Raw genomic sequence first — 16,843 nt, forward strand, 5'->3', positions numbered from 1 at the left:
GGAAATCCACTATCTGAGAACACGCAACCCTAGGCAAAAGACTGAATGGAATGAAAATGTGAATTGTAGCAGAAAAAAAAAAAAGGCTGTTTTATTCTCTGTTGCCTATCAGGCACTACTGACTCATTTTATACTAAGGTCATAAATACTGAAGTTTCTTCAAAAGTGATAATGTGTACAAGCACAACACTACAAAAATTTAAATTAGCTGTGATTTAAAAAAGAAAACCAAAACAAACAAAAAAACCCACCAAAAAACCACCCCCTCCAAAACAAGACAAGTATTTTCCAAATTTGTATAGTCTCCATTAGCATATCCTTTTGCTAAGAAATTATCAGTGGTACCCAAAATGGATATCTACAAGAAAGAATTTGAACAAACGTTACATGACTTAATAAAATAGATATTTCCATAATACTTCATACAAATTAATATTTTCATTAAATTAGCACTTGAGGGATCCCAACAGAATTGGAGTTATGCTAGCAAAAAAAGATTAATAGCCCACAACTGAGAATACACATTCTTTTCATATGACTGTGCATACACAATTTCACTATTATCCTGCCATTATCTTCAACCCTAGTAGTAGTAATAGCATAGGACCAATGTGACAACATTATCATGCACATTTTTGGAGTTAGTTTAATTTTTCTTTCTTTTTTTTTTTTTTTTTTAAATGTCAGACCATACAATTATGAAACAGCAATTTAAAAATCTTCACATAAATCAGGCTGAAATTTAGATAGATTGAACATTAATTTACACTTATATCCACCTGAGCAAGTGGCATCGTTCAAAAGGAATAGATTTGTAACTGAAAGAGGTGGTGCTCAGGACCTCAGATCCATACTACATGTCTTTCAGGGTGTTTGCTCCAGATTAGCTCCCATGGACTAACTAGTGATTAGGCAGGTAGATCAGGTACATTCCTGGAGAAGCATCTCCCAGTTTAGTTTCATCCAAAAAGGAATCCCATCTGCATGCTCCAAGACCACCTTGTGATGTGAGCCAGAACATGGTAAGGGACAATGATCAGAAGTGCACTACTGCTATGAATTAACACATGAACACAGATATATTTTATGCTTTATGTAATGGACTACACCTGACCTGAGTACCTTTCAAATGCCATAGGTTTCTAACAATAATTTTCATTTTTTGAAAAATGTCATTTTCCACTGTGTTTCACTATTACACAACAAGAATAACAGCAGTTTTATAAGCAGTTGTGCTAATATCTACACAAAGAAATTACACTGGAGACCTTTTTCACTTAGTTTCTCAGTGCTTTGCTTCTGACTGTTCTATAACATTTACCTTTTTTTTTTTTGAGGAAACGTGAATTTTAAGTCCATGATTAACCTTCTTGCCTGCCACAGTAATTTCTTACCTCTGTGATTTTTGTATTATCTCCTGTATCAGTCACCTTTACTGGAGTTGAACGTTGAGAAACAGCACCTTCATCTTCTTTGTCTGTCCCAGAATCATCTTCAGAACTACTTGACACTGCTTCCTCACTTGGGGGTGGAGGAGCACTAGCAGCTGTTTTGCGCTGCAACACGGTTTCTTCTCTATTACTTTTGTTCCTATTATGAAAGGCCGTGTGTATTTATGAAACCAGTGAGATATTAACAAGTATTTAAAATTCCTAATTTTGCTTACAATCTTACTGGGGGAAATTAGTTCTATCCTCTGGAGCACCTTGTTGCTCATCTTTTGAATCCCCCAATCAATTTACTTTTCTTCAATCTCTTCTTATTCCAGAGCATTTAAAGAGAGCTCAAAGGATTATGTCAGCTTTTCTCCACCAATTCTCTGATTCTTTATTTAAATCCCTCCCCCAGACTGAATGAACAAAAAGGAATAAAAATTAATTGGGACATAACATCTTTGGTTTTGATCTGGGAAAAAGTTTCATTCTCTGATTAACAATATTATACACTCCACTAGCTTTCTTAATCTTGGGCCCAAAAATCTTAATCATAATATCACTTTTTCCCTTCCTTTTCCATATCTCTCCCCTCAATTTAGTTCTTTAATCAGCAACATTTCTTTATGCGGCATGTATTTCTCACTCTAGAAATTCTAATCAATATAAAGTGGTGCCTTATTTGTAAGAATTCTTCAAGATACAGCATCTATGTTTTAGTAGGCTAACACTGGGTTTAACTGTACATCCTCTGAAAGGTATACAGTACTTTACACATCAGAAATTGTACCACCTTTACATCCTCTACATCCTTTCCTACTGGCCATAGAAGGGTATGTGGTTGCACTTTCCACTCAGACACTGTCACAATCTTTCAGGGACTCTGGAGAAAGAGGGACTGGAAGACAGGTAATGAATATGTTTATAGACAAATCAGTTCTGGAAACAGGGAAGCAACATCTCCTCCTTGCTGAGGTGACTGTCCATATATACACTGACATTGTGCATCAAGGCCCTTAAAGGCAGACAGCTGCATGCTAAGAAGCTTTCACAACAGCACACAGTTTGGTGCAAATGCTATTTTGAGTTGCAGCTCTGGTGTTCTCATCAGCAAAGGCATGGAGGTCACCAGTACCTATCTGAAATCTAGTTCTACTAGTGATAAGCATAGTCTCCTCTCCACATTTACTGACAGTGAGTCCCTTAGAGTGAAGGCACAATTGATGTTATTTATGAGACAGTCAAATTTTGTAGCTTTTAATAGAATGGCAAGTTTTCAGAAGAACTTACAATGTTGTGACAGCACAGGTTTAGTCATTACTGACAAAAGGTTTCCTTAATATGAGGTATCAAAGAGAGAATGAATTGGTTCAGAAATAGTCCCCATAGCCCTTGAGTGATACAGCAGATCAAACACAACAATGGAATAAATAAAGTAACAAAGGAAGTCCAGGATGCAAAAGCAGCTAAATGCAACATTCATTTGTCCCAATAACTGTTGCTGAATCGTTTTATATAATTTTATCTATAAGTATTTTAATAGCATTTTTAATCAAAAATTATGCTGAAATTGGCATTTATTGCTATTTCAGGATATGTTCTATTTAGTTAAAATTTATTAATTTTTTTTAAAAGATAACAATAGTATATGCTTTCCTGTCATCTCCAATAGACAATACAGCTGACACTAGTATGAAGAGATGATCAAATTTTAACAACTTCTGTATCTTTATTCTAGATAAAATTTTTTCATGGGTTTCACTTAGAGGAGTACAAGAAAACAGCAAATATTAAACAAGTCTGAATAAAGAATTCTCAGTGTCAAATAAAAATCTCAAATTAGATATGATTTTCAAAGTGTACAATTCTACAGTATAACACCAATGATTTTTTATATTTCCCATGTAATAGAGAATACGCTACACAGACACACACATAGAGTTTATATACTTGCATTACAATTTCACTACTATTAAACCAGAACAAAATTTAATATTTCAGACTTACCCCAACACTGATTTTCCAGTTTCATCAGGTTTACGAACAGTAAATGGGCTTGGATCAATCCCCACATTCTTAGGCATAAAATCTCTGGCAAAAGAGAAAGGAGAAACTCTTCATGAGCGAAGTTCAACACATAAAATTTTTACATTTTCTGGAAGAACCACCTCTAACATCTATCTTTGAATTAAAAATCATTATAAAAAGAAATATCAAGTTCTAACTTCATCATTACAAGTTAAAGTCATGTAAATATAACCCCCCTAGGTATTTAAAAAGCGTTCAATTGCATTATTTAGCCCCATAAAACAGATGCAAACATTGCTCTAGCCTCCTTGGCAAGTGGTAATGTACTCCATTCCTGTGCTGAAGAAGCCCTGTAACTCTGCTACATTGTTTTCAAAATGCTGCCAACACTCAAATTGGGTCAAAAAACTACATGAAACATAATCTGCCTGGAAGTCTTTAGCTAAAGTGTGATTAAGATTATGCTTAGAAGATCCAGCTGATCGCTGCCAACAACAACAACAACAAAAAAAAAAACCACACAAAAAACCACAAAAAAAACCAAAAACAAAACAAAAAACAAACCCAAAAACTATCTGGCCAGCTGTGAGAACCTGACGAACTGAAGAAAACAATTGTAAAATGAGAGCAGAACAATTAGAAAACAATTGCTTTGAAGGTAGCCTCTGTGATCTCACTCCATGGAGAAAAAGCTCATTTCTCAGCCTTTAAGTGCCCAAACATTTGGCACCCCATAATGGAAAATAATGGAAAATTTAAGTGCTATCTTAACAGAATTATTTTAGCATAGCATTTCCATTTCAGTATTGTGATTTAGTTTCTAGACGTTTGCTAAATTTGAAGCTTAAGGAAAAAAAAAAACAAACAACCTGGAAATCCTATCATGTTACACAGATTTAACCAAATAAATCAAATCTACATTTAATTCACACCAAATCAACTTCCAGTTAAGGATTTATAGTCACAAAACATCCCAATATACCGTATAGAATTGGTCATTGCCAAGCAGAAGGTCTCATCAAAACTGCTCAACTCATATGGCCGAAAAAACTCATTGTGGATATCAATTTCCTCTTCATACTTGTGGAATTTCTTCACTGTCAACTTGCGTCTGTTTTCAGCACATGTCACTGGGATAAAGAAAAAAATAATCTTCTTACTAACACTTACTGACTCTGCAAAAAATCAAAACAAACAGTAGCCTGCTTACCTAGCCACCCTACCAGGCATTTTTCTACAGCCATATCCCCTCTAAGACAAGAAAATATGATATGAAGAAGATGCACAGCACATCTTTAATAAATATGCATTATCAACCACCATAATTTGATTTCCCTTCATGACGACAATTCTTAATAAAACATGCTCCACGGTATCCCAGAGAAGTAAGACACACTAGCTACACCCTGTCATCTGCCACAGGAATGTAACCACCAGCACAGACTATAAATATATGTTAATAAGCAAGGGGAAAAAAAAAAAAATAATGAAGCATGCCCTGGCACATAAACATATGAAGGTCAAGTTTTAGCCAATTAGACACCTCTTGCATCCTGCAGTTGAAAAATCATAGCTCATTGTAACCAAAAAGTATTTAGCAATCATTATGGAAACTTTTTTTTTTTTTTTTGAGATTTGGGATCTCAAACAGTTAAAAAGCATTTGTGACTAAAACGTCTTTTTCAAGATACTCTGTAAGGCAAGGAGCAAATATAGTTCCTACCTTCATCGAAAGGAAGAGGTAAATGCTTCAGCACACCTGTGGTCCACCAGTAAGTATAGCTGTGCAGGAAAAACAGAAACACAATTGATACAGAAGATTTGATCTCGTACCCAGTCTAAATGTTTGCACATAAGTTACCCAACCATACGGTGTCACTTTAGTAAACATTTCTTTATAATTCAAGTGTGGAAGAAAGTAAAGAATTATCCTTGGATAGAGGATTTCAACAGGCCCCTATCCTACTCCTTTGCTCTCAGGCCATGAAATTCAAACACCTGAAGCTCAATACAGGTATGGAGGGAGCAGTGGTTTTGCTCCATTAAACAAAATACATTTCAGGTGCCTACCTCCATGGTACTGAAAAATTAAGGTCTTAGTACATATAGAAGGTATTTATGTATTTCTGCCAAAGCAGTTGACTTCTACACATAGAAATACATTTTGATGTGACAGCTGTCTTAAGTCTGAAAACTGTATGTTGGCATAGCTAACAGCAAAATCCAGGCCCTGCTGGAAGCTTGGTCAGGATTTCTGAAAAACAACAAACAAAGTCATGCAACATTAATAAAATAAAGCATGTTTTATCTTTCATTCATGTTTACGTATTTTTATTTGCTCTTCCCAAATATACTTTAATTTCTTCTCTGAACTATTCTGATAGTTTCTTCTATTTCATTACTTGGGTTGAAAAGATATTTATCTTCATTGATTTTTACTTCAAATGTGTGTGTATTCACAATACCGTAAGGGCTGTAATCAGAGTATTAATGCAGTTATTTCCTACTCATGTCAATGTAGCCATCTGGAGCAGAAACAATGGGTGTATTCCCATGCCCAGAGACAGACTTGCTAGTGGGGCGTAGCAAATGGTGCAGAACAGGCAGGGCAACACAGTTCAATTCCAAGAACTGTGTATGTCCTAGACAGAAAGGAACGAGTTATGCCTGACGGTCCGGTCTCTTCTTGAAGTACTGTATCAGGCCATGCTAGCAAGCCATTTTCTCCAGTGCATTCAGAAACTACGCAGACATACCCAGTTTTGCTGCTTGCATAAATGATAAGTACCATGGCAACAGAAAGTCTCCTTCTCCATATTTGCTATCCTTTCACATGAATCAAATTATATAAAAATAATATATGAAACTCATTATGAAATGTCTTCTTTCTAATGGAGAGGCAAATACAATATGGGAAAAGCACAGATAGTCAAAAGAAGTTTCAATGACAGGAAACATCATCTTCCTTTTCTTCCTATGTCCTTGATTCATTATGAGTTTTCATTATTTCCTTTGCTGCTGTGCCCAAGGAATCCAAAAGAGGCACTGCACAGAGAGGCAGGAAGAAGTTATACGAAGAACTTGTCCAATAGTTTCGTAGAAACAAAAAATCATTTGGAAGAGCTTTTTCCACCTAACTACTTATTACATGGAAATGTCATTTTGTTCACATGAGAAAACATCTTGGTTGTATATTATAAGTACTCAGAAGAAATTCTGGCCAGAATGAAAGGTAAAATTAATTAACAAGTAATTGAAGAATACCAACAATTTTTTTTTTAACTGTTCCACCTCATTTGAGAACAGTATCTGTGACAAATGAGAGACAGCTGTTTAACAGAGTAACAGATGAAAGAGAGACTAGGACATTTGTATATTTGTGATATATCAGCTGAATTCATTTTTGACATACAACAATTTTTGGAACCAGTAGGCAATAAAATTAATGTTGCATGTTTCATGTGTGCCTGAAATAGCACTTGGTTGTATGGCTGACATGAGCTAGCATCAAGAGAAGCTTCAGGAGACAATACAAAACGATTGAAATTTAGAAACAGTCGTATCACATGCCGGCTGTCATGAGGGGTTAACGGAATAAGCAGCCGACAGGGATTGAATGCACTGTTTAAACACTTGCAATTTTCCCCAGACAAAAATCTAAATGCAGATATTTGGATCTACCATTTGTGATACAGAGCTTTAAGACTCACAGGACAAACAAAGATACAAAGAGCTAAATTCCTAAAAGAGATGATTTAGTTAACAGGTCTATTACTGTCCTTATTATTAAAATACTTTTTTTTTTTTTTTTGCACACACTGTTTAAAACCCCTAACAAAATCATTCCACATTGTGAAGCACTCTAAAATTACTTTAACATTTTTATGTTTTAACTCTATTACTTCTGTGTATTACTGTGCAACTACAATGGAATGCAAATGAAGAAAAAGTCTTCAAAACAGGCTAGACATGGCTGAAAAGAAGGCAGAAAATCATGGGCTTCTTGGTATGCACAGCTGCAGACTAAGTGCATTACAGAAAAAAAAACCAAAAAACAAAAAACACAACCAAATGTTATCCGCATCACCTAATCTCAAATGCAAGAATGACTTAATAAATCTGACCATCAAAAATACACCTGTATATTGCTTAATGAGACAGTGGCAACTGTACTTCAGTAAAATGGTAAAGCATTTCACACTGCAGGACAGAATTTCATATGAAATGAAACTTCTTTTTTCAGTACAACAGGAAAATAACATACTAAAGCAAATCCTTCAAAACACCAACATCCAACATTTTTGGTAATCTCTTGAAGGTTATCTCTTGAAGGTTATTGACAAGCAAGTTTTTGACAGGCTGACCAAATTATTTCATTAACAACATGTACTTTTTAAAATTTATTAGAGCAATACCAAACAAAAAAGCAAAACAGCAAAATACCTTCGCCTGGTCTGTGATAGACTGAGGGTGTTCTTGTGATGCAAATAAAAATCAGTGGGAAGTTCCCAGAGATGAGGTTTTCCTTCTGTAGGCTTGAATACTCCCAGAAAGAGATTGATAGAATCTTGCCTGTCTGCATCTGTTAGACAAGAGGTACACTTAACGCCAGGCACATTGTAAAGCTCAAGCCCATCCAGACATTTGCTTGTTTGTTATGTTTGCTCCTCACAGACAGAGTGTGTATGTCCTATGACTTCTACAGGGACCTCTGGGCTTCAACCACCGTAATGAAACTTCATTTAGACCTGACCTGCCACACTGCAGTGCACGCGGGGCTGGTACCAGCACTATCTCTTTCCTTGGTTTCTCTCACAGGAGCGAAGGCAGAAGCTCTGCTTAGAGGCTTTGCAGAAGTAAGACCTCACACTGCAGCTGTCTCCCACCTCTGCATATATGTGTATGCATGAAGCATGTGCATGTATTTGTGCACATTTCAGGGAATCTGAACTGCAGTCTAAGTAACAGAAGAATGATTTAATGAAACTAAATAGTATCCATTCAATACACAAGTTTCCCACATAACACACACATGAATTCTTTGGGTTTTTCTAACCAAAACATAGTCAGTAAAATGATTAAACTTCACAAACACCTTTTAATAATTTGGACTTTTTTTCCTGTTGGTTTAAATCATCAATTTCTCTTGCCATATTCTAAGCTTCACCAAACTAAATGAGGCAAGTGCTAAAATCCAGTAGTTACATACCACTACAGATGAACCACGACAAGAAACATTGCTGTTTGCTTACATCTTTAAAATCTCTCTTGCTACCTAGCTGCAGATAGAATGAGTTACAACAGATATGAAGAAAAGCTGGAGTCAGAGGAGGGCTTGGGGATGGTGAATTGTGATAAAGACAGCTTTGTGAGCAGAGTTGTAGGGGCGGAGTAAGGCTTATGTGCAAAGCATCTTCAATTACAGAGGAATATGTGGAGAATTGAGCTCTATTTGTACCCTGAGCAATTAGCATGTGGAAAGCTCTCATCTCCACTCTTGTTTGCACTTCAGCAATCATCAGACAAGGAATAGTGCAGACTAGTTCAACAGACAGCGTTACTCCTTCAGTTGTCTCCACATTTCAAAAAGAGTATTACGAGAGTTGAGTGTCCCTTTAGCAACACACTGCCTCAAAAAGACAAACTGAAGTCTCAGTATACCAGAAAGCAGGTAAAAAAATAGGCAGAATCCACAAAGCGGTGGTGTGACAGCAAAGAAAGTTGGTACCTGGCCACCACCAAAGTTTCAGTCAATATCTCCTTCTCCCCAGAATTCGAACGTCTCTTCCCTCTGTGCTACATATAATATTTTTTTAATAGGGAATTAAGACACACAAGCAGCTAACAAATGAAGTGCTATGTAGAAATTTGGTGACAACAGGATTATAGAAATCTAGGGTACTTTACAGAAATGTGCGCATGTAGAGGTCAATATTTGGAAGTGGGATCTTCTGTATTAAACATCACATGGTGTAACAGGGCAAGGCACCAGGAAAAGGGAAAACCTGTTGATGTTGCTTGGCTCCCCTTCCCTACTTAGAGGGCCTTTCATCTGGAATCCAGCTTTTTTCTTCCTTTTCTATGTACTCATACTACCTCCAGATACTTTTACTGTCCCTTCAGAGCACTCTTCCAAAAAGATACTCATTTTACCTTCTTTCTTGCTTCTCAACTTCCTAATTTTCTTAAGAGGATCAACTTATAAACATCAACTCTTCTACACAGTAATACTCAAAGCATATGTAGGTCCTTATAGTTTGCAGGCCATATTGTTTGGCAAAATAGTGTCACAGTTTAACCAAGACATAAGAAGAGAATGAGGAAGGCCAGGAACAGTGCAAGAAAGCTAAGAAAGGAAAAGTCACAAGCAATAACATGTATTCTTTCTTCCGGATAAGTTATTTAGTTAGTGGTTTAAAAGGGTTTTTTTACTAGCACATTTTTAAGACTATTTGAATTAGCCTAAAATAATCTACTGCTGTCAGTCCGAATTTGCAACTGCACGACATGACAAATTACTAAATCATGAGAGATTCCACGCAATGGGGACTATAATGTCCCATGACTAAAAGATTATAGTAATTAAGTTTACTTTCATGCAACAGTAAAAGGTAGTTTACTGTATTCAGTCCTGTTGGTGGATAAATAGATTATTCCAGATTCCAGAAGTTTATTATGCATGTTGCAATTCTAGCACTGAAGTCTCCAACATCACGTTACTTTCTAAAAGGCATAAAAGTCAGAAGAATATTATTTGGAATACTATTTCCTAATTTCTCTGACAATCACAAATGAAAGAAAAATGTTAGAATTTGACTAATCAGAATGCCTGCCAGAGAGGGTGTTGAAGGAACACCTAATTCTTAGCTGGATGATGTTCTTTTTTCTGGTACAACTTATTTTCTTATAACCAGGGTACTTCAAACAGTTGACTTCCCAAACTACACTGCACCCTCTACTTTTTTCAAATGCTAGAATTAAAAACATACATGAAAAAAAGTCAGAATTTTTGCCTAAACATGTAAGATTTTTCCAAGTTACTGTGAAATTAATTGTCCCATATTTTTAGGAGGAACCCTTAGTTTTCTTCTAAGCTTCAGTCACTAACTTCATCCTGAGAACATTTTAATTCTTCACTCTTCTGTTACATAGGTATCATATTACAAATTTATAGGTACAGAAAATCTATAGAAAAGCTAAGCCACATATCATGAACTAGGGTGAAGCCGTGTTCAAAGTTATCTTTCTTACAAGTCCAAGTCTTATCTACCGGATCAGTATCTCCAGGCACATCACTTAACCGATACATGTCTGTCTTTTTCTCCTCTGTACAACTTAATTAGTAGTGATTATCCTAAGAGCTTTGAGGTCAACAGATGAAACCATTTTCTTAAAAGTGTAAATTGTTTTAGAATCATGTATTTATTATGATAGACAAACAGAACAAGTGTAGCTAAGTGATTTATTTAGGAGGCAGTAAAGACTAACATCTGTTTGAGTACTCAGCTACAAGTTTGCCCAGGTGACAAGATGGACTTTTTTCATTCTGTATTCTTTCTTCTTTTTCCAACATCTTTTTCAGAACAAATTCCTTTATTACTAAAACACATGCATATCTTGACTATCCTTGCAAGCAGACCACAACCCCAAATGTGGATCTAGAACTTTGCTCAAGCTTCCACCCAGCCATTTAAGTGGCTGGCATAAAAGTGAACAGCTTCAGAGATTTGTTCCATCTTGTACTTATCAATACAGGTGATACTGCAAGTGTGCTTCCTTTTGCTCATAAGAATTGATGAAGCCATACCTTATTGCCACTGCAAACAATAAGAGACCATATCACTGAAATAAACAAGCTCTCATTTCTCATTTAATCTGGGCAAATATGATACACAAATTACATGAATTACATTCAGAAACAGTACTTTAAATGCTGTGCTCTCACATTTTACTACATACACAGAATTGTCACTAACAAAAGCGGTAACTTCAGCCAAAGAAACCAGAGATTGCTGAAGTATTTCTAGCCAGTGTCCAACTCACTGTTTTAAAGTTCACATAGTTTCTAAATAGTTGCAGTCTACTAGGAAAAAAAAAAAAAATCCAACTTCCTTCCCTGGCTATGCAGCTTTTGTGAAAAAGAGTAATAGAGTAATAAAAAAAGAGTAATAGACTGACACAATATTTAGAACACAGCAGCACTCAATGTTTGTTGTCCTGACATGTCTTAGACTGTCCTTGGATCATTCTTTTAGCTCTTTCTCACGACTTCTAAAAACACTAAGCATTTTTTTCAGTTATTTTGCATAAGGTACAGCTCAGCATTTTTCAAAGAGGTTTTCTCTTAGCAAGGTTGTCCAGAATAAAGTAGAACAGTATCAGTGACTGATATGAGCTAGTAAAGGAGTAAGTTAGTATTTTACAACTTATTTAACTCAAAAAATAGCTTATTTACTTGGTGGACCTTGCTTTTTTAATTTAATTTTGTCTTTTCTACCACAGATTCAACAGTTAGTAGCTGCTACTTATACCAAAAAATTACATCCATCAGAGCTTGCTTTTTGTTTGAAGTCCCCAAAACATCACAAGAAATACTCTACTTGAAGCCTTCTACTTGTGTTTAGATTTAGATTTACCAGTTTCCTTATATTTGTTGAAGCCATTCTGTCCATCATTTTAACAGTTCTGTAATGGCTACCTGCTTCTCTATGGATCTACAAATGTCACTGGCAGTTGCAGTGCTATGTGTGTACATTTTCTAAATACTTCTCACATCAGTTCGCTAACTTTTATTAAATAAGGCTGCATGCTACAACATGCATTTGCATAGGATATACATAGTTCATCAAATCAGAATACCCATTTGATATCCATCAGATTTTACTGAATTATTTGAAAATTACAGTATAGAGGATCTCTGTCATAAGATCATAGTATGGATTACTGAAACATCACAAGTAAGATGCTTTTTAAATAATGGCTTAAAAGAAAGCACTTTTAATTTACCTGAGAAAGCGTTACTATAATATCTTGAGAGTGTTTGCATAATATCTTTGGAATGCTGAGTCCATGGAGCTATCTTTCTATAGGTTTTTACTCTGTGGACAAGCTGAGAACCTCCGTATTGCAGAGAAAGCGTGTCTCCATGATCTTCGTATAATTCTTCAAATAATCTGAAGGAAAAGCAAAATGTGTCATCTATCAAACTGCTGAAAAGAGTTTTTTAAGAGAGAAAAATAATGAAGTATTGTAATAGTAAAGTCTTTCTGCTTAACAAGCAATACATTTTCTTCTCCTAAGTACTTCTGCCAGTTTAAAAAAACAAGTATTACATTAAAACATGCTATTAACTTACAAACACTGAAATTTAAAGCTATGTCTCTATTCTTTATTAAGATAAATATGTGGAAATTTTATTCAGATATAATAATTACTAAGAAGGATTAGACTAAGATTTTCACTAATTTATAATATATAAGAATGCATTCACACTACAGAATATGCACTTCTGTAGATTCAGGAAGAAGATTAACATGTCCTACCAGTCCATGGGGAGAACACAAACCGTATACCTTCACAAACTAAGGTACTTTAAATACACTAAATGGGACAGAACACGTCAGTATCTCAAGGCTATGTTTTCTGTCAAGTTCACTGGGAGTAAAGTTAGCATAACTTTCCAAAAATCTCCCTAGTTACAATAATGATGGCTCAAAGGTACAAACCGAATAAACATGACATGTAAGAAACATGAATGGCAGTCAGATACCATTTGCTGGAGCTGGAAAAACATGATGTAAGAAGGTAGAAAGAGTTGTCTGCTAAGATGAACAAGGAGAGCTGGCTAAAAGCGACACAGTCCTCTAGCATCAAGAAGTTGACAGTAGACTCCAAACTGAGAGCAGTCCAAATAGCAAAAATTATCAAGAAGCTCCCCATCAATGACAAAAACAAGACAACAGTCTCAGAAAACAAGGCTATCCCTAAGGGGATGACACCCAGTCTAAAAGATACCAGATTGAAAAGTGCTTCTCAGAAATGGAGACTATGGCCTTGCTTAAGCAACACAATGACAAGGATGACATCTTGCTAAAAGAGGCTGGAAGTTCAGTTAAGAGGCAAAAAACCAAAACAGAACAAAACAAAACAAACAAAAAAAACCCCAACCACCAAACCTGTGGCAACGTATTTCACGTCAGTATAGCAAGACACAGTAACTCAGGCATCTGCATGTGATACACTGTAATACCTGAGAAGAAAGAAGTCCTTAAGAAGTAGAAAGGAGGGTATAAACAAACAAAACAAAACAACAACAAAATTAAAAACAAAACAAAAGCATTCCCTCAAAAAAGTTTCCAATAAAGGGACAGTACTGCATAAGTAACCCAGCAACCATCTGACTGAAGTCCTCCTCAAAAGGTTCCGGATGAAGCACATTTATCTGAGCAGCAAATCAATTTCTGTAAAAACAAAATAACCGTCCAGCAAATCTTCTGCTCAAGGTCAAGTACAAAAAGATCAATTAGGAACAAACATCTGCTTATTAACTAAAAAAAAAAAAGACGAAACAAACCAAAAAACCAAAAACCAACCAAACAACAAAAGAAAAACCCAAACCCCACTTGCCTCCACACAATTTTTTCAGTGCTCTTGATACCATGTATGAGAATCTCCTGTCTGTTTCTTTGGGTTTGGTGGGTTAGTTTGTTTGGTTTGGTTTTTTTTTTTTTTTTTTATACAAGGGCAAAGACAGCAATGCTGGTCAACTAAAAGCTAAAAAAGCTGGTTGAAGGCAAAAACTGGCAGACAAAAGGATGATACCTCTCAAAAATTTGCCAGTCAGCCATGGGGGATTGATGAACAGAGTTCCAATGACCTCGCAGTAAAGGTTCACAGAAAGCGGACAACTTTAAATTCATTAAGGATGTTGATCCACTTGATTTGGAAAGGACTTGTAGAATTACATTACCCTTCCACAGCCTCAAAATATTAAGCCTGCAGTCAAACAAAGACTAGTCTTCTATACAGATAAAAGTTAACTACATATGATAAAATAAGCTGCTAAGGTACACTTTGTCTAGGAAACTTCCTAGATAGGACAACAATTACACTGAAGGAATCATTAAGAAATATAACTGGCAAAAATGGCCCTGTGCAACAAGTCATTAAGAAGATTAATCTTGCTAGACATAAGATCAGACTGTTCAAGACACGTGGTTTCTTTATCCTTCAGGATGGCCAACTGAAATAAAATGCTGACTTCAGAAATCTAGTTCAACAGAAATTCTGGATTGTAGCCAGCCAGTGAGACCATATGAGAAAAATCAGAATTATAAGAAGGACGGTCAAAGAATGTGATGAAAAAAGTTAGTTTTTCAGACACACTAGCTAAATTAAGGAAGACAGACTGCTACAGATTACCCTCTTTGGCCAGTTAGAAGAGTGTAAATGAAGAGGCAGAGTACGCAGGAAGCAGATACTCGATGTGAGACAATGCTGGGAAGACTGAACGATGGAGAGACAGTATAGCACATGCCTGTCTTCAGAATTTATTGCGTTATGGAGCAGGATGTTTTAATTATTCTGAATACAGTAATTCAGAAATAAGTCTTAACAGATGACAACATCTGTTTCAGAGAGGCATACATCTACTGCAATGGAGAATTAAAAAATAAGTCAAATGTGGCCAGATAAAAGTAACCTTTTGTACCAGGCTAATAGCTACATTTCAGAGAGATAATGAGAAATAAGGTATCAGGAAAATCAGAGACAGAGCAACTACTACAATCTTAAGAGATGATGGTAAGAGATGGAAATTGGGGTGGTTGGGGCAGAGAGAGGAAACAGGAGGGAGAGAAGACAGACAGAAGACAGGGGACTATTGCAGCAGGAAGCAGCAGAGGAAATTTGGGCTCCTGAAACAGAGGTGGGAAGGGGCAGGTAATAAAGCCTAAGGAAAGATAGTAAAATGCAGCCTGAGGTGCTGAAGTAAGTGGTAGCTGTAGAGGATACCACAGACAGTGGATATACCTGTCCACCTCCTGATCCCCTCTAGTTAGAACCCAAGAGTCCCAATTGCTGAGTCCCCAGGAGGCCACACAGCAACTGGTACTTGCAGCAGCAGTTGTTTGTGCCCAGAGTTAAACATGAGGCACCCAGAAGCCGGGACGTGGTGGATGAGAGGCACGGCTAGCACACCGAGGAAGCCAGCCAGCGGGTGCTCTCCCTGGCCATCAGGCAGAGGCCCGGAGCCACTGCTTGCACAGTGAGCCAACATGCTGCAAGTGAGGTTGTTTCTGTGGCACATACCAGCTCCTGGCACCAGGCAAGTGCTGGAAGCTAATGAGAGAAAGAAGAGCTGAAGGTATGTCTCGAGTAAAGGGGAGGGGAGACCGAGTACTTTGTCTTTTCCAAAATACAAGTTACATCTCCACATTCTAAAACTATCAAACCGCTAGTCAAAACCAGCAATGAAGCCACAAGTGTCACAGTCGCAACAGCAGCTTTAAGGAATAAAACCACATCACCTCAAGGACTCTTACATTAATTTCTGAAGCATATTCACAAGTTAAGTAGCTTAGTTCCCCCAACCCCCAGAGCATTTCAATTAAAATGTTGGGTTTTCTTAAATGGTTTGAGGATGCTTGAGTAAATATCATTGATACTTGATCTGAGAGAACAACTTTGCTGAAAACTTTTCGTCAATAAAATAAAAAGCACAAAATCTTTCCAAAGGAAAAGTAGGAAACAGCAAGGTAAGATGTACTTCTATACAAATATCAGTTCGGCATTCTCCATAAAAGCATGTACTTATTTTGGTTTTCATTTTTTGTCAGCATTTTGCCTCAAGCAAGGGAAGTAAGTGTAAGAGACTGGAGCGGGTTTTTTGTTATCTTTATTTAAAAGGAAAACTCTTAGCTTTAAGTTTAGGCATGTAAAGAGAATGAAGTCGAGCAGCTATCTTGTAAGAAGCCTGATTAACATACTTTTCCAGAAGAACAAATTTTCAGCGTGACTGGGTTTGCATGCCTGGATTTTCTCAAGAAGATTTCAAGTATGGAAGATTTTTTAAACTTGGATGAATAAACATTATTAAATCATTCCAACAGAAAGAATTGCACTTTTCTTCTACATAGACATAATCTTCCTAAATCTCTTGACACAAAATTAAAAAATAAAACCATGACACACTTTATTAATATATCTTACCTAACAGCATCCGTATCAAATTGTAAATTTGGTTTATCAATCAATCCCAATGAATAGAGTTGGTATGCCAAAGCACATTTTCCCACCATAAATTGGGCTGTGTTAGTACGATCTAAGCAGTCCACACAATTGGTTCGGAGAACTCCAGTCTGGTAAAGCAATCCAAACAAGAT

The 16,843-nt window shown here is 36.4% G+C and overlaps 1 protein-coding gene across 4 annotated transcripts in view; it reads right to left on the reverse strand.

Annotated features, from left to right (window-relative positions):
* FIG4 (FIG4 phosphoinositide 5-phosphatase) overlaps nucleotides 1-16,843 on the reverse strand; it is a 74,217-nt gene that overhangs the window by 22,963 nt on the left and 34,411 nt on the right. For all 4 annotated transcript variants that reach the window (XM_087777036.1, XM_087777037.1, XM_087777038.1 and 1 more), the window contains 7 exons: nucleotides 16,671-16,819; nucleotides 12,468-12,634; nucleotides 7,905-8,043; nucleotides 5,185-5,243; nucleotides 4,444-4,591; nucleotides 3,441-3,524; nucleotides 1,395-1,590 (listed from right to left, as the gene is read on the reverse strand). In XM_087777036.1, coding sequence (XP_087633162.1) covers nucleotides 1,395-1,590; nucleotides 3,441-3,524; nucleotides 4,444-4,591; nucleotides 5,185-5,243; nucleotides 7,905-8,043; nucleotides 12,468-12,634; nucleotides 16,671-16,819 — 942 coding nt within the window. The remainder of the gene's footprint in view (nucleotides 1-1,394; nucleotides 1,591-3,440; nucleotides 3,525-4,443; nucleotides 4,592-5,184; nucleotides 5,244-7,904; nucleotides 8,044-12,467; nucleotides 12,635-16,670; nucleotides 16,820-16,843) is intronic.

This window comes from Nipponia nippon, unplaced genomic scaffold (assembly GCF_047370975.1).
Source record: "Nipponia nippon isolate SJK-2023a ecotype South Korea unplaced genomic scaffold, ASM4737097v1 scaffold_4, whole genome shotgun sequence".
NCBI lineage: Eukaryota > Metazoa > Chordata > Aves > Pelecaniformes > Threskiornithidae > Nipponia > Nipponia nippon.